Source organism: Puma concolor, chromosome C1 (assembly GCF_028749965.1).
Source record: "Puma concolor isolate L17-30 chromosome C1, mPumCon1.1.hap2, whole genome shotgun sequence".
In the NCBI taxonomy this organism is placed as follows: domain Eukaryota; kingdom Metazoa; phylum Chordata; class Mammalia; order Carnivora; family Felidae; genus Puma; species Puma concolor.
In genome coordinates, this window is record NC_141674.1 from 106,127,914 (window position 1) to 106,153,171 (window position 25,258).

General features: G+C 38.7%; 1 protein-coding gene across 3 annotated transcripts in view; it reads right to left on the reverse strand.

Annotated features, from left to right (window-relative positions):
* The window catches only part of ARNT (aryl hydrocarbon receptor nuclear translocator), a 79,391-nt gene that overhangs the window by 23,605 nt on the left and 30,528 nt on the right, over positions 1-25,258 (reverse strand). For all 3 annotated transcript variants that reach the window (XM_086718137.1, XM_086718135.1, XM_086718136.1), the window contains exons 3-10: positions 21,671-21,715; positions 14,557-14,601; positions 10,842-10,886; positions 8,174-8,387; positions 3,638-3,851; positions 2,405-2,507; positions 643-708; positions 143-228 (exon numbers count right to left, since the gene is read on the reverse strand). In XM_086718137.1, the coding sequence (XP_086574263.1) occupies positions 143-228; positions 643-708; positions 2,405-2,507; positions 3,638-3,851; positions 8,174-8,387; positions 10,842-10,886; positions 14,557-14,601; positions 21,671-21,715 (818 nt within the window). The remainder of the gene's footprint in view (positions 1-142; positions 229-642; positions 709-2,404; positions 2,508-3,637; positions 3,852-8,173; positions 8,388-10,841; positions 10,887-14,556; positions 14,602-21,670; positions 21,716-25,258) is intronic.

The following is a 25,258-nucleotide window of genomic DNA, read 5'->3' on the forward strand; positions in this document are numbered from 1 at the left end:
CTATCTGCTTTTTCTTTCGTGTTTTCTTATAGTTTATACCACAGTACATATCATGTACCAGGTACATGACAAATACTAGAGCTAACTTTCTCAGACTCTGTGACAATCCTGCTGCACCACGGAAGAAATCCAACTTCCCTACCTGCTGGGGGCCAGGCCTTGATATAGCCTGTGCAGTGGACCACCACAAAATGAGGTTCCCCATCCTTCACAGAGCCAAGTCCGTTCCTAGAAGAAGTACATGTGTGAGGAGAAAAACTACCCAGTAACATTTAAAAGGCAACGCTGGTTTAGTACCTTTAACTTTAGGCTCTTGGATGTTTAGAAAAGTGGTCACTTTTTGGCCTCTTCCACCCCAAAGTGACCACCATATTTCTGAGCCTTGCCAAAGTAAAGCAACCAAAAGGTATTACAGCAGAAAGTAAGTTGGTAAAGTGGTAGGGCCACTTCTTTAAAACAAGATGAGCAAAAGACGCTGCAGAAGGTCAGGAAAATATTGCCAGAAAATTAAGTAACTGGGAAGTGAGGGATGAAGGTAAGGGCTGCTGAAGGAAGTACTACACACAGTAAGATAGTTTAAAAAGTGATGATCTCTACAGGAATTTGGCCATCCCTTTGGTTCTTCGTTGTTTAGGATCTCACCTGCATCTGTTCCTCACAAAGCTCAGTCTATTCATGGAGACAGGGTCCACAGAGCTATTGCCACACCTGTTTCAAGGAACGGAGACATTAAAAGCAATTACGCTGTGCTATTAAAGAACTTTTCATCCGTTAACAGCCAGATAACAGGCTCTGGATACAATGAAACACAGAAGGATAAATGAACCAGGTTTGGTATTTCTAAAACTTATAACTGAGCCCAGAATCTGAAGTTCAAAATGTTCCACATACTCCTCAAATGCAGAAATTCTCTACACTGGGGCCAGAATACTTTTTGTGTAAAGGACCAGATGGTAAATATTTCAGCTTTCGTGGACCATAAAATCTGTTGCAACTAGTCAACTCTGCCATTAGGGCATGAAAACAGCCACAGACAATACATAAACAAATGCACATGCTATGTTCCTATATGGCTTTATTTGCAAATAAAGAGCTGTGGTTTGCAGACTCCTGTTCTTTACCACATCCCAATCTATTTGCTACATATCCTTATTATTTCTCTTGCTTCTGCCTATGTCTCTACGTAGGCCATGTCCACGTACTGGGACATTCTCTCCCACCCTCTCCACTTTCCTTCTCTCGTTTCTTTAAAATAATAATAGGTAAAACTTATACAGAGTTTAATATGTACCACGCACTATTCTAAGCATCTTTACATATATTTATTCATCTCATCCTCAAAATAACTTTATGAGGTTGATATTAATATAATTCCATTAGACGAAATCACAACACAAAGTAGTCCTGTAATCTGCTCAAGGTCCCAGAAGATACTAAGTGGGAAATCCAGTAATCTAGTTCCAGAAGTTATTCTAAAGCATTAAGCCACATAATATTCAATTCTGTAAATCTCTCAGGAAACCTTTCTTAATATCCTACTCATCATTTCTAATAAGCATCCTTAGTAGATGGTATAAATTAGTAAATTTCTATTATACAACCTGAATTTATTTTGTAATTTTAAGAGAGATCTTTTCTACCTGTGTAGAATGTACCACCATACTTTCTTCACAATACTAAAATGTATAATTTATAAACACTAAATACTAACAGAAAGACATAATTAAGTATCAACATTTTATGAAAAAAAGAAAAATGCAGCAATGACATGAGTACATGGATGTTGTCTTGTGATGTACTGGGGAAAACATATAGGTTTTGGAATCCAATTACTGTGGATTAAAATAAAATCCTGGGGTGCCTGGGTGGCCCAATCGGTTAAATGTCTGACTTCAGCACAGGTCATGATGTCACAGTTCGTGAGTTCGAGCCACACATCAGGCTCTGTGCTGACAGTGCTGAGTCTGCTTTGGGTTCTCTGCCTCCCTCTCTCTGCCTCTCTCTTTCTCTCTCTCTCAAAAATAAGTAAACATTTAAAAAATAAATAAAAATAAAATAAAATAAAATCCTATATCAGGCATTATCTATGTAATTCTGGGAAGTTAATTTTTTGAGTCCTTTTTTTTCTTTCTAACAACAAAATAGGTACCATGAATTCGACTCTGAAGGACAGATGTGGGAAATGAGACTATAGCAATAAACTTCCTAGCATAATGTCTGGCACAGGAGGAGTTCATTAAAATTTAGTTTCCTTATCAAACACTTTATTCTGTTACAACCCATGTGGTAACACTTAAATTTAATCCAACTAGAGCTTGGATTTAAAAGTTTAACTCCTCTAACCAGAAATCAAACCCTCTGCTACTATTCCTGTGTCAAATACAGTCCACAGCCTGACACTTACCTCATACGGCAAATAAATGATCTCCTTGAGCCCATACACATCCTCATGGAAGACTGCTGGCCTTCCTTTTTCACTGTTCCAGTCTTCAGATCAAGGATACGCCCTGAAAAAAGAAATGAAGAGCAGTATGGAGTGTGTTCTTGTACGAGGGGGAAAGCCGGAGAGACACTGGAGGCAAAGGTAAGCATCCTAATCATTCCCTCCAATCTCCTTGCTTATAACAAGGAGGGGACGGATTTTTTCAAGTCTAAAATAGCTCAATTCGCATCAATGAATCTTAAACTTAAGTTCAAAGCCACCACTGGAGATATAACCTTGTGCAAGGAAGGAAAGTAGGAGTGGAAAGTATTGTTGGTAAGCGAAAGGTTAACAAGAACATAAGGAAAAGCTTATACACATGCATGTACACAAGCATGTACACATGCACACTGAGGGAATGTCATTGTTTAAAAACATATTTTCGTATGCTATAGAAACACATATCTGTTTCCAGAGAAACTAGAAACAAATGGCAACTTCTGGGGAAAAGAACTAGAAAAATAAAATCCATAAAAACCTAAAAGAAGGGAAAACTAAAACAACATTAATTTAACCATAGTAGGCTTTCTTGTATTTTAAATACCAGTTTTGATCTGCTTCCACTTTAATTTTTTTTCCAGAGTTGCTTAAGGAGCACTTGTGTTTCCTATAGCCAAACTCTGGCAAAAGGACTGAACAGCATTAAAATGGGGTTGTGGGGGAGTGGGGGAGGGAAAAAAACAGAAAAATAGTACAAATACAACCAAAAAAAAAAAAAAAAGAAAAAAGTAAAAACTTATACGGATAACATCTCTAAAATAAAAATCTATTATCATAGAACCCAGTATAAAGCCAAAGAGAGGCACAAACAGGTAGAAAAAAATACCAGGTAATTACCCATACAAATTAAGACAAAAACATGAAGCAATTAATTCTTTTAGAATAAAAAAAAAGTTTATTAGATTTGGTTTTTACTTACTGTTTTATTTACATTAAAATTAAACTTCTATATGTGCCCTATCATTAAAGAAACATTTTCTAAAGATAAGCTACAAATTATATTATCTCCATGTAGATAGAAAAAACTGACCATATTCATTAAAGGAGAAAATTCTAGAAGCCTTGCCAGATTCAACGAACATTGAGCTAAAACACCTCTTCTGTTTCAGAAAAAAAAAGGACTTCCCATTCTTTTTCCATCCACATAATTCACACCTGTCAGGGCATTTTCCGAAGTGGAAAGCTGCTCACGAAGTTTGTCCACGTCATCTGGATGCACCTGATCATAGAGTGTGCTACCAAACCATTCAGACTGAGGCTGGTTCAAAACAGGGGTCACTGAGTCAGAGACATAAACCACCCGACCTGTCTCACATGAGACAATAAACAGAAAGCCATCTGCTGCCTCCAAGATCAAATGTTTGAGTTCCTGTTCAAAGAAGAGAAATACAAGTTAATACTGAACTCTTAAAAGCCAAGTATTATTCATGGAAAGAATAAGATAGTACAGGATTGATTTCTCTCTCCAGAAGCAATTGCTGGCTCCTGCCTGATCCATAGTCACAGCTTTGCAACCTAAGTGTAAGGGCCTTCATGACAGCTTTTCCTTATCAATTATTTCTTCATCCTCTCTGTGTCAGTATCCACCTCCTCCTCAATCTCAGGACTTAAGATGGGGAGTAAGAAAGCTCACCACTAACAGTAACTGAGTTCTTGATTTCACCCCCTTTGGTCTCTTTTTACGATCTTGCTCTACAAATATGTTCATTTTCACTCTTTCCCCTCAGATCTATAAACATGATCAAGTTTTCTCAATTCCATGCAAATTTTTCCTCAACTTTGCCCAAATGATCTCCTTTTCAGTGCCAAGTTTATGTTAAGAAAAATGTTATATTCACTGGCTCCATTCTCTTATCTTTCAATTATTTCTCAATCACACTACAATCTTCACTCTAAACCGTTCATGTTGCTTCCAGCAGGTTATCAATGTCCTAACTGCCAATTCAAGTCCTCTTTCCTGGGTCTTTATCATGTTACTTGATGTCTTCTGCAGAATCTGTTAACATTGTCCACTCTATCCTTTTAAGTTTTATTTTCTTCTAGCTTCTACAACACCATCCTCCAACTTTTGCTGCACTTCTAAATGTCCCTTCTCTGCTTCAGGCTCCCTTCTCTTTGTTCAAGTATAGGTATTTCCTAAGTTATATCTTAAGTTCTCTTCTCTATTTATACCATACTCTCTCCCTGAGAAATCATATCCACTCCTCCGTGCTATGAAATGATACCCAAATCTACATCTTTAGACTTGCCTAAACTTTTCTTCTTTAGCTTTAAGCAGACCTGAATTCCTGAATTCCAACTATCTGTTAAACATTTCTTCTTAGACACTGTATCAGCAATTCAATTTCAACATCTCAAAACATATCATTATCTCCCCCTCCAAAGAACAATCCTCTGTGCTCTTCTAGCATTTTTTTTAAAATTTATTTATTTTCTAAGTGAAAGAGAGCATGAGAAAGTGGGGAGAGGCGGGGGGAGAGGCAGGGAGAGAGACAGAATCAAAGTAGGCTCTCCAACTCGGGGCTGGATCTCACAAACCACAAGATCATGACCTGAACTGAAATCAAGAGTCAGCTTAACTCACTGAGCCACCCAGGCACCCCTAGCATTTCCTTTTTTGATTAACAGTATCACCTTCCTCTCAGGCTACAAGACTCAAAATCTAATTACAATCTCTTATGCTCTAGTGAGAACTCTCTTTTATCATTTTCATTTCCAATACTACATCACTGTCCGTCATCTTACCCCCAAATTAATGAAATGGTCTCCCTGCTTTCATTCTCTCCAACCGAGCCTTAAAATGCTACAATGATGCATACATTTTTTTATGGCTTCCCACTGCCTAAAAATTAATATCTAAATTTGGTAACGTAACACCTAAATATTGGATCATCAGGTCCCAGCCTACCTATTATCATCTCCCAAGGCTTGCTAAGCTCCTTCCTTCATTTGCCTTGAATAACCAAATCATTCTTACCAGCTATTTGCTTGGGTTACTCCCAATACTATTCCCCTACTCTTGTTCTCCCATGTTTATACTTCTACAGGACTTAATACTGTACCTTTAGGATAGAACTGATTGTGTGTTTATATTGTGATCTATTTATTTACCTCTTTCCACCAGTGACTCTTATCTCTTTGTTTTCCTCTTTATCTCTTATCTCATTTTTCTCATAGCACAAAAACACTTGGTTAACTCACAATAGGTGCATGACTGGAGTCGACTGAATCAGTATCTCTATGTCTGTTGTTAGAACAAACTAAGTAACTATTCCAAAATACATATATATAAAATCCATACTATGTGTGCTATCATACAGACAATCCCTACTTGGAAAACTATTCTTTTTCTTAATTTTTTTTTATTATGTTTTTATTTATTTTTGAGACAGACAGAGACATAGCATGAGCAGGGGAGGGGCAGAGAGAGAGGGAGACACAGAATCTGAAGCAGGCTCCAGGCTCTGAGCTGTCAGCACAGAGCCTGACGCGGGGCTCGAACTCACGGACTGTGAGATCATGACCTGAGCTGAAGTCAGACGCTTAACCGACTGAGCTACCCAGGCGCCCTGGAAAACTATTCTTATTCCTTTCTTCCAAACCACATTCCTTCCTTCTAATCCCTTGAATAAAAGAGTAACATTATGGGTCAATTTTTCTTCCTTATACTTCTTGTATTTTCCAAATTTTTCTGCAAAAACACGGTTATTTTTTATTATTATTAGAGAGAGCCAGAGAGGGACAGAACGTACATGCAAGTGGGGGAGAAGGGCAGAGGTAGAGAGAAAGAGAGCTCCAAGGAGGTTCCATGCTCAGCACAGATCCCCACACAGGGCTCAATCCCATGACCCTGGAATCAAGAGTCAGATGCTCAACTGACTGAGCCACCCAGGTACCTCCACTGTGTTATTAAAAAAAAAAAAAATCTTTTTTTAATGTTTATTTATTTTTGAGAGAGAGAGAGACAGAGACAGAGAGAGAGAGAGAGAGAGAGAGAGAGAGAGCGTGAGTGGGGGAGGGTCAGAGAGGGAGACAACGAATCCGAAGCAGGTTCCAGGCTCTGAGTTGTCAGCACAGGGCCCGACATGGGATTTGAACTCACAAACCACAAGGTCATGACCCAAGCCCAAGTCGGATGCTCAACTGACTGAGCCACCCAGGTGACCCCTCCTTCCCCACGGGTTATATTTAATCATTGAAACAGAACACGGCTTCCTTACTCTTAGAAGTCTTGCTGACTAGGGGAGCCTGGGTGGCTCAGTCGGGTGGGCATCCGACTTCGGCTCAGGTCATGATCTCAAAGTTTGTGAGTTCAAGCCCCGTGTCAGGCTTTGTGCTGACAGCTCGGAGCCTGGAGCCTGCTTCGGATTCTGTGTCTCCTTCTCTCTCTGCCCTTCCCCCACTTATGCTCTATCAAAAATAAATAAATGTGCGGGGCACCTGGGTGGCCCAGTTGGTTAAGCGGCCGACTTCGGCTCAGCTCAGGATCTCACGGTCCGTGAGTTCGAGCCCCACATCGGGCTCTGTGCCGACAGCTCAGAGCCTGGAGCCTGTTTCAGATTCTGTGTCTCCCTCTCTCTGACACTCCCCCGTTCATGCTGTATCTCTCTCTGTCTCAAAAATAAATAAACGTTAAAAAAAAATTTAAAAAAATAAATAAATAAATGTAAAAAAAAATTAAAAAAAAAAAAAAAAAAAAAGAAGTCTTGCTGACCATCCTCACTCAGGCCAGGTCATTCTATTCACTTTTGCCATCCCTCCAGTATATATTTATCTAGCCTCATATAAATTATCAATAATTTAAAAAAAATTTTTTAGTGTTTATTTATTTTGAGAGAGTGCACATGAGCGGGATAAGGACAGAGAGAGAGGGAGAGAGAGAGAATCCCAAGCAGGCTCTGAGCTGTCAGCATAGAGCCCAATGTGGGGCTCAAACTGACGAACTGTGAGATCATGACCTGAGCCAAAATCAAGAGTCCTATGCTTAACCGACTGAACCGCTCAGGTGCCCCAAATTATTAAAAAGTTTTTTAAAAATTTATTTCTTCTCTATGCATTTTCCTCTCATTTTTCGCTTATGTGTGTATCCAGCCACTTAAATAGTCATATTCAGACTGACTTCCACCCACTCACATGTTCATATTTAGACTGAGTTCCTGAAAGGCTGGAAATGTTTTTACCTTCTATATTTTTCTCATTACATGCACCATCGTACATCTCTAAGGAACAATGACTGCCTTGTTAGATTCCTTTTATCACTAAAACTGAACGCTGCTTCAGGAATAAGAAGTAGATTTTTTCCATCTTCTAGAACCTTAAAGCCAATGAAGAGGGCTGGTTCCATGGACATAGTCATCTCTTTTTCCTGCAGTTCCACTCTTTTTCCACCTTACAGGCTGTATTCATGGGTGAAATCTAAAATACCTATAAGCTTGCCAAATAGTTTGCAAAAGTCTGTTGTACTTCTCACTGTTTCAATGCTAATGAATGTACAGCCAGGAATTGAAACTACTTTCCCATGGTCTGAATTTTTCCTTGACAGCTGAATTCTTGCACTTTAAACAGTCTACAGACTCAGCTCTGCTCTGACTCCCAATATAAGGCCCTAAATAGAATTAGGGTTATCTATCCCCAAAAGATCAAAACTTTCAACAGATTCTAGACTTGCTCAGAGTTGTGCAGCCCAGTGACCTGATCAGTGAGGAACGAAGGCTTGTAGGTGCCATCAGTGGATGTATTTCCAGTTCCTCGCAAGGACTTCATGTGAGAGACTGCCATGCGTAAGATGGTTAGCTTGTCTGGTTTTCGAGCCAGGGCACTACAGGTGGGCACCATGTCTGACAGTTCTGTGATGTAGGCTGTCATCTTGTTCCGTCGCCGCCGTTCAATTTCACTGTGATTCTCCCTGCATGGGGGGAGAGAGAGAGAGAGAGAGAGAGAGAGAGAGAGAGAGATGCCCCACCCAGGTGGTCACATCTGGCCATCTGAGAGCAGAGAGAGTGATATAAATACCAAGCGAGCTGCTAAAGAACTATGGTGTTTAGATTTAGGAGTGCTTAAATCTCAGAAGGTAGAGTCACATCTGCCAACCTTCATGCAGAGCAATGGAATAGAAGCTAACAAGGCACACAGAAAATAAGCAGATACCAGCAATTCTATCTCCTGGTAACTTCACTTCCTCTGCAAGTTACCTGTCCATCAGAACAATAAAATATTTTATGAAATTATAGTCTGAAAGTCAATGTTGATTTTATTCACTTTAGTTCCTGAGACAAGTGATCTCTGCTTAGCTAATTCCATATTTACTAATTCAACTTTTTAAGGCTGAAAACAAAATTACCAGCTTTTTCCAACACAAGTATGTTGCCCAACAACTGATACAAGAATTGATAGTATAGATTCCTTTGGTCTATAAAATGTTGCTTGTTCTAAGCTTCTCTCTAACTCTCAATACTAGAAAGCAGAATTGGAAGATTTTGAAGTTTTATTTGTCTCACTAATGCACAACGTCCTAGTGTGTCTATCCGGGTGCCATGCCAGTGCACTGAGATTTTAAGATATCTACCAGAGGTCCTTTGTGGGTCCCCAGTTGGAACAAAATGAATCGGAGAGTGAAAGTGGAGTGGGGAGGAAAAGGCCTGAAAAGAGACAAGTTGGATCACATCTCCAATGCTGATTTCCTCAAATCAAGAGAGAATCTCATCATTGTTAAAAATAATCCAGTAGTTCTCACGGTGGATTTCTGAGAAGCCCCACAAAGCCTCAGAGACAACCAAACAACGTGCTGCGTTTCTGCTTCTACTTGAGCAGCTTTGCTTTATCTTTTTTATTTACTTCCATTACCACTTAAGGATCCTATTAAAAAAAGTTCTTTGTGTAAAAAGAAAACAGAAAACAACTGATCTAACATAAACTGATCTCTTTATGAGAAGCGGTTAAGCAGTTAAGTAAGTGACTTTCCCAAGGGCAGCACTCAATCCCAATGAATGCAATGGTCTTCCCACCATACCATGCCAAATCAGCTTTCTGAAGAGTGAAAGAGTTGGCAGGAAATGGCAACAAAATGAGCTTGTGGCCCAGGTGAAAAAGTAATGATAGACTGGGGCGGGGGGTGGGGGTGGGGGGTGGGAATGTAGTTGGTATCAGTGATCTATCTCCTACTGAGTGGTCCCAAATCACAGAAGCCAGAAAATAGAAAAACTTGGGTACAACATTAATATCCTAGTATTTCTACATTATTGACAACAATCTCCAAAGACAACTCTAGACTCTCCTTTCTAAATGGCAAAAAGATCTCACCACATAGGTCCATATTTGTTAATATCCCTGAGAAACATTCTACTCTCAAACTTAAAGCACCCATCCTCCTAGAATCTGACAGATTTCTAACACTGAAATCCAGAAGGCTGACCTTTTTTCTTTTTTTAATGTTTATTTTTGACAGAGAGAGAGGCAGAGCATGAGTGGGGGGTGGGAGGGGGGAAGAGAGAGAGGGAGACACAGAAGCAGAAGCAGGCTCCAGGCTCCGAGCTGTCAGCACAGAGCCCGACATGGGGCTCGAACTCACGAACCGCGAGATCATGACCTGAGCCGAAGTTAGACGCTCAACCGACTGAGCCACCCAGGTGCCCCAAGGCTGACCTTTTCAATAACCACATCAAGACTGTTAAAACTTTTCTGGGAAACCATGAAAAATTCAAGCACCAAAGCAAGGCTGTAATGCTATGACACAGTAATCTAGCCTGTGAGTCTACACAGGAAAATAAGGGTGTGCTTTCTAGAAAAGTGTGGAATAAATATTAAGGCCTAAATGTTGGGCACTAATTTCAAACACAGGTAAATTTATTAGTTTTTGGTTTTTTTTTCTCAAGTGCTTATTTATTTTTGAAAAAGAGAGAAAGAAAGAGAGAGGCAGGCAGAGGATCCCAAGCAGGCTCCACACTGTCAGCATGAACTCATGAACCATGAGATCATGACCAGAGCCGAAGTTGGATGTTTAACTGACTGGGCCAACCAGGCGCCCCTATGAGTCTTCTGATAAAAGATTATTTCCCTGCTGAAGCACCACCTGGTACAGCTGCCTCCTTTCTAAGGACTTTTATTCTGTGAAACTTAGTGCTAAGATAATGAGGAAAACAGAAAACTATAAAATTATAGCAGTTACTTAAATTCCTCAACGCACCCACTTTCTGATTGGGGAAGCCAAAGTTCCTGTTACACACAAACTTCCAAAAGCTCTTGTCCTCTCTTGCCACAGATAAGGAAAAACACAAAGAGAAAGGGGAAGAAAACAGCAGAGTAAGAAACAGGAAGAAGCAGCAGCATCTGCTTCATCATGCTGAAAATACTACTCTCCTACCTGGCGAGTCTCTCTTTATCCGCAGAGCTCTGCTCATCATCCGACCTAAAAATAGAATTAATGAACTAAGCTAAAATAAAAATAAAAAGAAAGAAAAAAAGAAAGATGGATGGGTGGATAGAAGGAGAGGGGAAAGGAAAAGAAAAAGGAAATAGAACAAAATAGATGCAGAGAAAGGAACATTAAAATATGGACAGGAACCTTGCCTGTAACCCTACAAAAGTCATTTGTTAGGATAAAGAAAAATTAACTTACAGGACAAAGGTTGACATAAAAGCAAGGCCAATATTCATTATAAATAAACATAGTCTGAACACAGAAAGCACTTTGCCAATCTCTGTAGAGGCCAATGATATATATAGTTTGAACAAGAACCAAACAAGGGAAGACCATTCTCACACTGCTCCCAATTTGGAAATAAAATATCCATATATGCTATTCTATAATAAAAAAAATCTAAGAGGTAAATCATGATGAGAATATCACATTGTCACAAATGATCACAAAATATAATCTCTCTGTAACACAGACGCATACACATGCACTCACAGACAAAATAGCCAAACAGGGTTCTTTGGAGAAATTATACAAATAAAACTTAAGAATTAGGTTTCTGGGACATCCCATATCATTGATTTTGTAATTAAATAGTAAATTTCTTTTTTAATTTTTTTTTATTTTGAGAAAGAGAGTGCGTACGTGCACAAGTAGTGGGGAGAGGAAAAAAGAGGGAGAGGGAGGCAGGGAGGGAGGGAAAGAGAGAGAGAGAGAGAGAGAGAAAATCCCAAGCACAGAGCCCGACATGGCGGGGGGCGGGTAGGGCGGGCCTCAATCCCACAAACCATGAGATCATGACTTAAGCCAAAATCAAGAGTCATATGCTCAACAGACTGAGCCACCCAGACACCCCAGTAGTGTATTTCTATTTAGTCACTCTCCCATTTCTTTGTTATAAAGCCCCAACACTGCTGGATCCCCAGTGCCAGCCCCCACTCCCCTGGAGGGGGCTACAAAGGATTACCACTAAGTTTTTCTGGAAAACTGAAATACTTTGAGTTGGTGGCAACTGAAGAAACATCAACATGCTGGTAGGCCAATGTATCAGTAATCAACTCCATTTTAAATATAGATAAAGAAGCCTCAAATAAAATGTCTACATAAGTATGACATATTAACAGGCTGAAAGATTATTCACTTGTGACATGTACCATGACTTTATCGGTACATGGGAAAGTTTCTATAAAATGCTCAATGAGGGTAGCCTGGGAGGCTTGTCGGTTAAGCAGTTAAGCATCTGACTCTTGATTTTGGCTCAAGTCATGATCTCATGGTTTGTGAGATCTAGCCCTATGTCAGGCTCTGTGCTGACAGTGGGGAAGCCTGCTTGGGATTCTCTCTCTCCCTCTCTCTCTGCCCCTCCCCAACTCACGCACACCTATGTGCACACCAGTGCCGCGCACACACACACACACACACTCTCTCTCAAAATAAACTTCAAAACAAAAATAAAAATAAATGGTCAACAGGAAGAAAAGATTCAAAATAACACAGTAAGAACAAAAATATAAAAATATACATATGTTGATAAGAAGCGCAAGAGAACTGCATTATATTAAGTATATATACTTAATGTTCATTGGGTTATTACAGTTCCTTAACAAACTACAAATATTTTTTTCAAAGATTTGAGAAAATACATACATTTTCAGTTTTTGAAGACCCTCTACTGAATTCCCAAGGAGGATATGTGAGGTGAACAGCGTAACAAATCCTCTCTTAGAGGAATGAGTTGTTTGAAAGAAAGTTAAATATCTAAAATTCCTATTATCATTATTCCTACTACTACAAATCCCTTTATCTACTCTCATATCTCTGAATGAAATATGTGAATGTATATTTATATTAAGTATGACAAATGAAAACTAAAATAATTCAAGTAATGCTTTCATAGCTTTTTGGAATTTCAATCAAGAGACTGTGAACCTGGGGCGCCTGGGTGGCTCAGTCAGTTAAGCATCTGACTTCAGCTCAGGTCATGATCTTATGGCCCGTAAGTTTGAGCCCCACATTGGGGCTCTGTGCTGAAAGCTCGGAGCCTGGAGCCTGCTTTGGATTCTGTGTCTCCCTCTCTCTCTCTGCCACTCCCCCACTCATGCTCTGTCTCTGTCTCAAAAATAAATAAACATTAAAAAAAAATTAAAAATAAATAAATAAAAAGAGACTGTGAACCTGTACCATCAGTACTATTTGATGGCTTGACTTTCTTTTTTTAATTTTTTTTTAAAGTTTATTTATTTAAGCAATCTCTACACCCAACAAGGAGCTTGAACTCAGGACCCCAAGATCAAAATTGCATGCTCTACAGACTGAGCCAGCCAGGTGCCCCTGAGGGCTTAACTTTCTAATGCAGCTCGAAAAACTGTTCCCCAAGTATCTATGACTAACTTCTCATTTTAGAGATGGTTCATATCCTGAAGTGTTTGCAAGGATCTACTTCAATAAATAAACCCTTTGAAAATCTCTTAAATTCACTTCTTTCCTATTGCCATTGCCTCCACTCTAGCCTAGGCACTATGATTTTAGAGCTATCTTATTACTTCAACAGCCTCCCATCTACTTCCCTGAGTACAGTGCTTCTCTTTAATCAATCCTGTACAGTGCTACTAGAGAAAAATCCCATACATATTTTATTTATTAAAATCTTTTATTCCAAGTCTATAATGGCATCTTACTGTTTCAGATAGTTATAAGCTACTCTGACATTTCTTAGCCCTCTACATCAGTGGTTCTCAAAAGTATGGTCCCTAGACTAGCAAAAAGGTAAGCACTGGATTTTTGATTATTTGTTTTTCTGAGGTGGCTGCAAACTCAATTAAGAAAAAGACCAATTCACTGTTTAATAATATACAGAATGAACTTCCTAAAAACAAAACATCTGACTTGAGAAGGATTTGTTGTTGAATAAAAGCATTTTTCATCATCTTGACAAAATTTAAAGAAATTTATTCCAATCAAAACTCACCTACACAAAAATTGTTTCTGTTGTCTTTTTTTTTTTAATATGAAATTTATTGTCAAATTAGTTTCCATACAACACCCAGTGTTCATCCCAACAGGTGCCCTCCTCAATGCCCATCACCCATTTTCCCCTCCCTCCCACCCCCATCAACCCTCAGACTATTCTCACTTTTTAAGAGTTTCTTATGGTTTGGCTCCCACCCTCCCTTTTTTTTTTTCCTTCCCTCCTCCCCCATGGTCTTCTGTTAAGTTTCTCAGGATCCACCTAAGAGTGAAAACATATGGTGTCTGTCTTTCTCTGCCTGACTTATTTCACTTAGCATAACACTCTCCAGTTCCATCCACATTGCTACAAATCTGTTGTCATTTTTAAAAGAAAACTATTATCTGTACAAATTTTGTGGACCCATTCAATAAAAATGCAACCAAGAAATCCATAGCCTGTGTTCCTGTGGACACCCAGCAAGCACAATGTATAGCTACCTATCATATGAATAAAAACACTGTGTAAATTCTACCATCAGTTTGAAGCCATGTTACCTGAACATTAACAATAGCTGTCATACGTAATTCTGTCAGCTTTCAGAATAGGAAGAAGACTGAACAGAGAAATTAACTCTCAATGAGATCAAATTAAAACTCAATATGCTTGTTTGCCTGATTCCACAAGATGGCCCAAGATGCTCTACTACATTACCTGGCAAATCGCTCCTTATCATTAGACATCTGATCATCATCACACCTGAAGGAGAAAACTGGGATTAGCTCAAAGCATTATACTTGTTATCTATTTCATTCTGAAATAAAAACTAGAAAAGGGGTAAAAATATTCAATAGAAAAAAAAAAGCGCCAATGGAAAAGTATCACAAGGCAACAGAGACAGTAATAGCATCCCACAGAACTTAAAAAACCCACGACTCTTATTTGTCAGGTCTCTGATGTTCTCCTTTACCCTTATTTATCAAACACTCCAAAAAAAGATGATGACCTCATGAGGGCCCAGCTGACTGCCCTGTCAGCACCACTCTGAGGTTAGGGATAGTTCTGTTCTGTTTAATTATTAGGAGGGGGAGGGGGGACATGGAACATAAAAAAGGTTAAGATGGTAAATTTTAAGAGTACACTTTGGTAGTACTAACTATATTCATATTGTTGTGCAACAGATCTATGTAAGGTTCTAACCTTGTAAAACTCAAACTCTGTAGCCACTAAACATCATCTTCCCATCTCCTCCCCACCTGACTCCCAGCTCCTGGCAACTATCACTATGCTTTCTGTCTCTAATTTTAACTACTTTAGATACCTCTTATTAAGTGAGACTATACAGTCTTTCTGTGACTGGCTTATTTTACTTAGTATAATGTCTCCAACATTCATCCGTATTGTAGCATATGCCAGGATTTCTTTCCTTTTTAAGGCTGAACAATATTCCATTGGACATATATGCCACATTTTCTTTAGGTATTCATCTATAAATGGTTATTTGGGTAGCTTCACCTCTTGGCTATTGTGAAAATGGGGCAGCGAACATGAGTGTCCAAATAATCTCTTTAAGACTTTTATTTATGAAATAATTTTATTTTTTTAATTTACATCCAAATTAATTAGCATATAGTGCAACAATGATTTCAGGAGAAATTCCTTATTGCCCTTTACCCATTTAGCCCACCCCTCCTCCCACAACCCCTCCAGTAACCCTGTTTGTTCTCCATATTTAAGAGTCTCTTATGTTTTGTCCCCCTCCCTGTTTTTATATTGTTTTTGCTTCCCTTCCCTTATGTTCATCTGTTCTGTGTCTTAAAGTCCTCATATGAGTGAAGTCATATGATATTTATCTTTCTCTAACTTTGCTTAGCATAATACCCTCCAATTCCATCCACGTAGTTGCACATGGCAAGATTTCATTCTTTTTGATTGCCAGGTAATACTCCATTGTATATATATACCAAATCTTCTTTATCCATTCATTCATTGATGGACATTTGGGCTCTTTCCATACTTTAGCTATTGTTAATAGTGCTACTATAAACATTGGGGTGCACGTGTCTCTTCGAAACAGCATACCTGTATCCCTTGGATAAATACATAGTAGTGCAACTGCTGGGTCGTAAGGTCATTCTATTTTTAATTTTTTGAGGAACCTCCATATTGTTTTCCAGAGTGGCTGCACCAGCTTGCATTCCCACCAGCAATGCAAAAAGAGATCCTCTTTCTCCGCATCCTCGCCAACATCTGTTATTGCCTGAGTTGCTAATGCTGGCCATTCTGACACGTGTAAGGTGGTATCTCATTGTGGTTTTGATTTCTATTTCCCTGATGATGAGTGATGTGGAATATTTTTTCATGTGTCAGTTGGTCATCTGGATGTCTTCTTTGAAGAAGTGTCTATTCATGTCTTTTGCCCATTTCTTCACTGGATTATTTGGTTTTTGGGTGTTTAGTTTGATAAGTTCTTTATAGATTTTGGATACTAACCCTTTATCTGATATGTCGTTTGCAAATATCTTCTCCCATTCTGTCCGTTGCCTTTTAGTTTTGCTGATTGTTTCCTTCACTGTGCAAAAACTTTTTATTTTGATGAGGTCCCAATAGTTCATTTTTGTGTTTGTTTCCCTTGCCTCCGGAGACGTGTTGAGTAAAAAGTTGCTGTGGCCAAGATCACAGAGGTTTTTGCCTGCTTTCTCCTAGAGGATTTTGATGGCTTCCGGTCTTACATTTAGGTCTTTTACCTATTTTGAGTTTCTTTTTGTGAATGGTGTAAGAAAGTGGTCCAGGTTCATTCTTCTGCATGTCGCTGTCCAGTTTTCCCAGCATCACTTGCTGAAGAGACTGTCTTTATTCCATTGGATATTCTTTCTGGCTTTGTCAAAGATTAGTTAGCCATACATTTGTGGGTCTATTTCTGGGTTCTCTATTCTGTTCCACTGATCTGAGTGTCTGTTTTTGTGCCAAGGACTCTGCTTTCAATTACTCTGGATATTTATAACCAGAAGTGGGGCTGCTGAATCATACAATGATTCTGTTTTTAATTTTTGAGGAATCCATACTGTTTTTGACAGTGGTTAAATTTATCATTTACAGTCCGACCAACAGTGCACAACGATTCTCATTTCTTCACATCCTTATCTAACGTTTATTTTCTGTTTCTTTTTTTTAAATATTTACTTTTGAGAGAGACAGAGAAAAGAGGGCAAGTGGGGGAAGGGCAGAGAAAAAGGGAGACACAGAATCCAAACCAGGCTCCAGGCTCTGAGCTGTCAGCACAGAGCCCGATATGAGGCTCAAACTCACAAACCATGGCCTGAGCTGAAGTCAGATGCTTAACTAACTGAGCCACCCAGGTGCCCCTATTTTCTGTTTCTTTGATGGTGGCCATCATCATGGATGTGGGGCGGTATCTCACTGTAGTTTCTATTTGCATTTCTCATGACTAGTGAGTAGAACATCTTTTCATAATCTGGTTTGCCATCTGCGTATCTTCTTTGGAAAATTTCTATTCAAGTCCTTTACCCATTTATAATCAGGTTGCGTTTTTTCTTATTGAGTTGTGATAGTTCTTCACATGTTATAGATATTAGCCTCTTATCAGATACATGCTCTACAAATATTTTGTCCCATTCCATAGGTTATCTTTTCACTGTTTTAGTTGATCCACAGAAATTTTTAAGAGATAATTTTTAGTTATGGCTTAAACAATGCTCTTTACCGCTTTGATCAAGGAAACAATCCATTCATCCTAACAACTTTGGTACTTAGTAAGCAATAACTCATGTCTGCTAAATACAGAAACTACAGGATTTGTTGGGGGAGAGAAACCTAATTTTAAATACACTACTCTAGGAGTGCCTGGCTAGTTTAGTTGGTACAGCATACCATTCTTCATCTAGGGGTTGTGAGATTGAGCCCCATGATGGGTATAGAGATTACTCAAGAATAGAAATAAAAATCATCTAAAAATAAGTTAAAATTAAATTAAAAATAGAAACACTATTCTCTGGATCATTTAAATTTTCCTCTTCTCACTGCTACAGGATATAACAAAGATCTATCAACTTTGAGCTTTTGGGAGAAAGGTTAAGTCTCACGAAATTTGCAGTTAAACCAGTTATTAAATTAGAGCCAAGGGGCACCTGGGTGACTCAGTCAGTTAAGCAACTAACTCTGGCTCAGGTCATGATCTCACAGTTTGTGAGTTCGAGCCCCGCATCGGGCTCTGTGCTGACAGCTTGGAGCCTGCAGCCTGTTTCGAATTCTGTGTCTCCCTCTCTCTCTGCCCCTCCCCTGCTCATACTCTGTGTCTGTCTCTCAAAAATAAATAAATGTTTAAAAAAGAAATAGAGCCAAATTTATATTGTTTCTTCATAGGCTGTATATCCTCAACTAGTCCAACCTTAAGAATTTTCAGTTGTTGCAAATAACAGGAGGGGCACCTGGGTGGTTGAGTTTCTGACTCTTGATTTCAGCTCAGGTCATGATTCCAGGGTCATGGGATCGAGCCCTGAGTCTGGTTCCACGCTGAGTGTGGAGCCTGCTTAAAATAGTCTCATTCTCTCTCTCTCTCTCTCTCTCTCTCTCTCTCTCTCTCTCTCTCTCGCACGCGCTCTTTGGCCCTCTCCCCTGCCTGTGTTCTCTCTCTAAAATAAAAAAGGAAGAAAAAATTAAAAAAAAAAAATAAAAAGAACAGGAGAGCAGGAGAAGAATGGGCAAACATGAGATGTAGTGGAATTTTAGCTCAGGTACAAATGGTCTGTTCCTAGGACACAAGCACGCTTTAAATCAGATGCTATAAACTCCTGGTGAAAACATGTGACCTAAACTGAAAAAAAGACCTATAATTTATATACTAACTTGGAATCTCAAGATTGAGTCTTCTAGATCCTTACTACTTAAAGTATGGTCAGTAGCTGGAAGCAGCAGCATCACCTAAGAGTGAATCAGAATGCAGAGCCTTGGGCCCTACCCCAGACCTACTGAATTAGAATCTTCATCTTACCAAGAAATCCCAGGTGGCTCTGTACATGCATTAAAGTTTGAGAAGCACTATTCTAGACACTAGTAACTCTGATATTGTACCTAGAGTTTAAAAGCCTTGACATTCTTAAAAATTATGTTATAGATGTCTGGAGAATGTAACAAAATGGCGTTTGAACAAATCAATAGAAAGAAATAAATTAAAACTTTCAAAAGTAGCATCCACCAAGGAGATTTAGTGCTGACTTACAGAAACAATGCAAGTAAGGCTTTCATACATTGACCAGAGTGGAAAATTCCAATTGTTTAAAAAAAGAAAAAGAAAAAGAAAAAAAAGATGAAGAAATTTGGAGATGCCTCTCTCAGGCATTATGACCCACTTGGTAAAATGAACTGTGACAGTTTTTTTGTTTGTTTGTTGTTTTTTTTTTTTTTATGATTGGGGAAAGAAAAAATGAACTTTTCTGGATTGCATATCTCTTGTACCTACTAGATTTTTTGGAAATGGAGGCAATGACTCAGGGCCAGAGCTAATTGACAAGTATAAGTAAGACTAGTGGTTACCACTATGCCATTCATATGCACAACACAGTTCCACTAATAGCATCTATCATCATAATTAGGGATTCCCAATGGAAGAATTTCCAGAACTGTTTGAGAAAGTCCATCCTTCCACCAAAATTGAAATATCTTCCCCTCTTCACTTTTATTAATACTCATTAATTCTCAAGAGCTCTCTTGGAGAATTATTTTCTCCAATATTTTGAAATGATTTCTTTATGGTAGCCAAGTCATGGTTGTTGTTTTCAAGAATATCTGGTAGGATTCAGCAACTAGTAAGTAGTGAGAAATACAAGCCTAACTTTAAAAATTACTTTAAAAAAAAATAAGAAAGAAAATGAAAAAAAAAAATAGATGTCTCTGACTGCACTTAAGCATTATAAAACTAAACAATGGGGGCGCCTGGGTGGCGCAGTCGGTTAAGCGTCCGACTTCAGCCAGGTCACGATCTCGCGGTCCGTGAGTTCGAGCCCCGCGTCGGGCTCTGGGCTGATGGCTCAGAGCCGGGAGCCTGTTTCCGATTCTGTGTCTCCCTCTCTCTCTGCCCCTCCCCCGTTCATGCTCTGTCTCTCTCTGTTCCAAAAATAAATAAAAACCGTTTGAAAAAAAAAAAAAAAAAGCTCTTCTTTAAAAAAAAAAAAAAAACAAAACAAAAAAAAAAAAACTAAACAATGGCAAGCAATTTAATTTATAATATGGGCATCCTCTATGCAAAAACAAAAATTAAGGAGATTATGAATATACATGCACACCAACACACTGAAAGACACTTACATATGTACTGAATATTTCTGGAAGGATACTCAATAAACTGGAAACTGTACTTGTCTAAGGGGAAGGGTCTAAAGTGAAAGGAAGATATAATTGCACTATATATAACTTTGTACTGCTTAAAAACTAACAACATATATTACTTTTTAAAGATTTAGTTAATAAAACAAATAAATGAAATCTGGACATTCATATTACACATATATTTTTTAAATACGGCTACTTTATTTATTAAATATTTGTCACTCAGCAAAGTAGACCCACCTACGTAACATTTTCAACTCTGGAAAGAAAAAAAGGCAGGTTGCAGGCAAGGCTATTTTCCTTTCTTTGATTCTTACTGCTTTCCTTACTTAAAAACAAAGCCAAATCATTGATCTTCAGCCAGAATAAGTATTTCTCTTCTCTGAAAAAACTCCTCCATCAATATATCGAAAAGTCCAGGGGGCACCTGGATGGCAGTCAGTTGAGTGTCCAACTCTTGATTTCAGTTCAGGCCATCATTCCAGGGTCTCAGGATCGAGTCCTGTGGTGGGTTCCAGGCTGAGCAAGGAGCCTGCTTAAGATTCTCTCTCTCCCTCTGCCCCTCCCCAGCTCACACTCTCTCTCTCAAAAATAAAATTCAAGGGACGCCTGGGTGGCTCAGCTGGTTGGGTTGACTTCGGCTCAAGTCATGATCTCACAGTTTGTGGGTTCGAGCCCCACGTCAGGCTCTGTGCTGACAGCTCAGAGCCTGGAGCCTGCTTTGGATTCTGTGTCTCCCCTCTCTCTGCCCCTCCCCTGCTCACACTCTGTGTCTCTCAATAATAAATAAATGTTAAAAAAAAAATTTTTTTAATAAAATTCAAAAAAGAAAAAAAAATCCATTTTCAGTGTTCCAGAAGATTCATCATTCAAGGATACAAATACCAATTCCTGGTCTGTAGAAGTCAACAGGTATCAGAAGGTATGAAAGGTACATTAATGACCCCCCCAAGGAATTATACCTTAGCTTCCTCCCACCCTGACTCAGGACTTGGATATAAGATTTGCTTTGGCCAATGGGACACAAGCAAATGTCAACATAAAGCAAAGGCTTGCTAAGCACTTAGACTGGGACTTGTCCTTTAGATTGTAGCCAACAGCATGTAAAAAAACTCTGACGACCTCCTTAAGGATAAAAGACCACAAAGAAAACACCATAACAACACAGCCAATCCACAGCATTGTGAGAAACTATAAATCATTATTATTTTTAAACCACACAGTAACAGATAACAGAAACAGAGGGCCTTAGGAATTCTCTGCCCTCTCTTCACTGAGCTCCTTCCCTTAGAGCCATTAACAAACTGCTTTAAAAAATTATTATGAGTTATAACATAATAGGAAACTTTAGTTTTAGGATGAAGTACTCTCCTTAGGCCTAAGGACAAAAATATTACAAGTCAGAAATATCATGAACTAATTTTTGTGTGTGTGAACTAATTTTTATTATCAGAAATCTAGAGAAAATTTTTCAAAATCTTACCTCAAAAATTTACTGTTCCCTTCTCCATCATCATCAAAATCCAACCTGGAGAAAGCCAAGAGTAAATATTATAAGCCTAGTGCCAATACAGAGCATTATGAAATTAAAAATTCTCAACCCACAAGCTATCTGAACACTCACCCAAATGGAAGAAGGAAAAGAGGAGGTGTACAGAAGTGACTTCCTTGCACTAAACTGGGCAATCAAAAGAGTACCCACTGCTACCTTACATTTTCCTAAGTTGGCAATCCACCTTTGCCAAAGTTTTACATCAGAGTACAACCTCTACCAAGGAACAGGAATCCACTCAAAAATCAAAATGAAAAATTAATATGAATAATTCAGGTCCATTTTTCATTTCTGTGAAAGTTTTTAAAAGTTCATTTACTTATTTTTGGGGAGGCGGCGATGGGCACAGAGAGGAAAGAGAGAATTCCAAGCAGGCTCTACACTGTCAGCACAGAGCCGGATGTGGGGCTTGAACTCACAAGCCATGAGATCATGAACTGAGCCAAAGTCAAGAGTCAGATGCTTAACTGACTGATCCACCCAGGTGCCCCCATTTTTCATTTCTATAGGCTAAGCTAGGTTACCAGCTTTCTGAAACATATCCCAAAACAGTGATGATACATAAGGGAGTAATTTAATATCTCAGAAAGTTATCAAATAATGCTTCTTTCCATCATACATCTAATAAACATATAATATATGCTACACTCAAGACAATGCTAGATGAGAAGAAAACAAGAGACTTGACCTCAAGGGACTGTCTATGTAGACAAAAATATAAAACAAGTGAGAATAGGAAAGTGCCATGTGAGAAGCAAAACCAATATGCTATAAGACATGTTATTTAGTGAAAGCAGCAGTGACTTTCAAGGGATTAGGAAGATTATAGGTAACAAGATAGGACAATCTCCTATTAATCTCTGTACTCTATTAAACTAAAATGATACCACTTTAACCCAGTGACCACTCTTGGCATCTCTACTAGTATCATAACCTCACATTATGAGTCTCTAGATGGGTTATATACTGGGGTGCTTAGGTGGCTCAGTCAGTTCATTCCTCTTCCTCCCTGTAGCCCCCTAATCATGTGTTCAAAATCTACCTATTAACCCAATAACTCCATTTCTAAGAATCTATCCTAAGGAAATAACTCAAGAAAAAAAAATTTATATACAAAGATGTTCACAGAGCATTTATTTACATCTTCAAAACAACTTAAATGTTCCAAAATAGGAAACCAAGTACATCCTCTTATATAACTATGAAAAATTATATTTATGTAAAATATTTAACAACAAGAAGAAGAAAAAAAAAGGTTATATATGGTTAGGTGAAAAGACCAGGCTATATAAAACTGTATAATTAGGGTCGCCTGGGTGGCTCAGTTGGTTAAGCTTCAGTCTCTTGATCTCAGGTCTTGATCTCAAGGTTGTGAGGCCAAGCCCTGTGCACTGGGGCTCTGCACTGGGCATGGAGCCCACTTAAAAAACAAAACAAGGGGCGCCTGGGTGGCTCAGTCGGTTAAGCGGCCGACTTCGGCTCAGGTCATGATCTCACAGTCCGTGAGTTCGAGCCCCACGTCGGGCTCTGTGCTGACCGCTCAGAGCCTGGAGCCTGTTTCAGATTCTGTGTCTCCCTCTCTCTCTGACCCTCCCCCGTTCATGCTCTGTCTCTCTCTGTCTCAAAAATAAATAAACATTAAAAAAAAAAAATTAAAAAAAAAAACAAACAAAAACAAAAACAGGGGTGCCTGGGTGGCTTAGCTGGTTAAGTGTCTAACTCTGGACTTCGGTTCAGGTCATGATGATCTCACAGTCTATGAGACTGAGGCCCACATTGGGTCTTCTGTGGCCAGCACAGAGCCTGCTTGGGATTCTTTCTCTCTGCCCTTCCCTGGCTCATTCTCTCTCTCTCTAAGTAAATAAATAAAAACTTTAAAAAAATACAAAATACAAAAAAAATCTATATAATTATATGATTACAACTACTAAAAAGATCTACATATAAAGAATGAAGGAATTACACTAAAAAAAAAAATGATAGGACATGACGTGGGGCAATAGAATTATTGCTATTTTATTCTTTCCATCTTCCAATCTTTCTTTAAAAGAATGTGTATTACTTCTTTTAATATATTTTCCTGATGGGGCGCCTGGGTGGCTCAGTTGGTTAAGCATCTGACTCTTGATTTTGGCTCAGGTCATGATATCATGGTTCATGGGCTCGAGCCCCATGTCAGGCTCTTCACTGGCGGCATGGAGACTGCTTGGGATTCTCTCTCCCTCTCCCTCTGGCGCTCCCCTGCTCATGCTCTCTCACACACGTTCTCTCAAAATACATAAATAAACTTAAAAATTTTTTTTCCTGATTACAACATACATTCATTTCAGAAAATCTAGAAATTAAAAACAAGAGAAAAAAAATCCCCCATAATCTCATCATCTAGAAATCTGATGAGCATCCCTTCAGTTTTGCTACGCACACGTTATACATATTTCTTCCTGACAGAGTGATGTATTACATAAATTGTAACCTTCCAATATATTGTGAACATTTTCCTGTACTGATACATATCTGTCACTTCTAAAGTTTATTTTTTATCTTGAGAGAAAGAACACACAGGTGCGCGGGAAGGGGCAGAGAGGGAAAGAATCCCAAGCAGGGGCTCAACCTCACCAACTCTGAGATCACAACCTAAGTTAAAATCAAGAGTCAAACACTTAGTTGACAGAGCCATCTAGGCACACCGTGTACTGATACATACTTGTCACTTCTAATAGCTATACAATACTCCATTTTCAAATATAATACGTAATCCCCTAATTTTGATATTTATATCATTTCCAATTGTTTGCTATTATACAAAAACATAAACTGTGTTTAAGAGAGTGTACTCTGAAGCTAAACCCCCTAACCTCCCAAGGTTCATATCAAAGATCTTCCATTTACTGGCTTTAGAACCTTGAGTAAGTTACTTATTCAGTGAGTTAAAAATGTGTAAAACTCTTGGAGACGTAGCAACTCTTAAAATGTTACTCATGTTACCACCTAAACCCAGGGATCACTCTTGCATTACTATTAGTGGGTGAAATTTAAAGACTAGTTGTAATACTGGTTCCACAGTTTTTAAAAGGAAAGAAAGAAGAGAAATTTAACACCAAAAAATGGACAAAATACTACCAATTCTCTCAGGCTTTTCTAAAGCAACCTCTTTTCTGAAGCTTTTCCAATCTTTACTAATTATGGGATTTCCATACACAAAAATACACAGTACTGTAAGCATTCCTTTCTTAGCAAACTTGGCATATTCTACCTTGTACTCTATTTATATGTATAATGATTATTCCCTTCAGGACATAAGCAACTTAAAGACAAGAACCGTATCTTATTTATCTTTGTATCATACTAGCAATCAGCACAATATCTTATACTAATTAGGCAATTAATAAATACTTCCGGAAATACATAAATACATACACGCTTCTGGAAATGAATGGACTCTGCATTCCAAACCAAGCAACATATCAATACCTTAGTGGAGAAATACACTGCAGTTCAGCATTCTCTAATTTTGAAAAT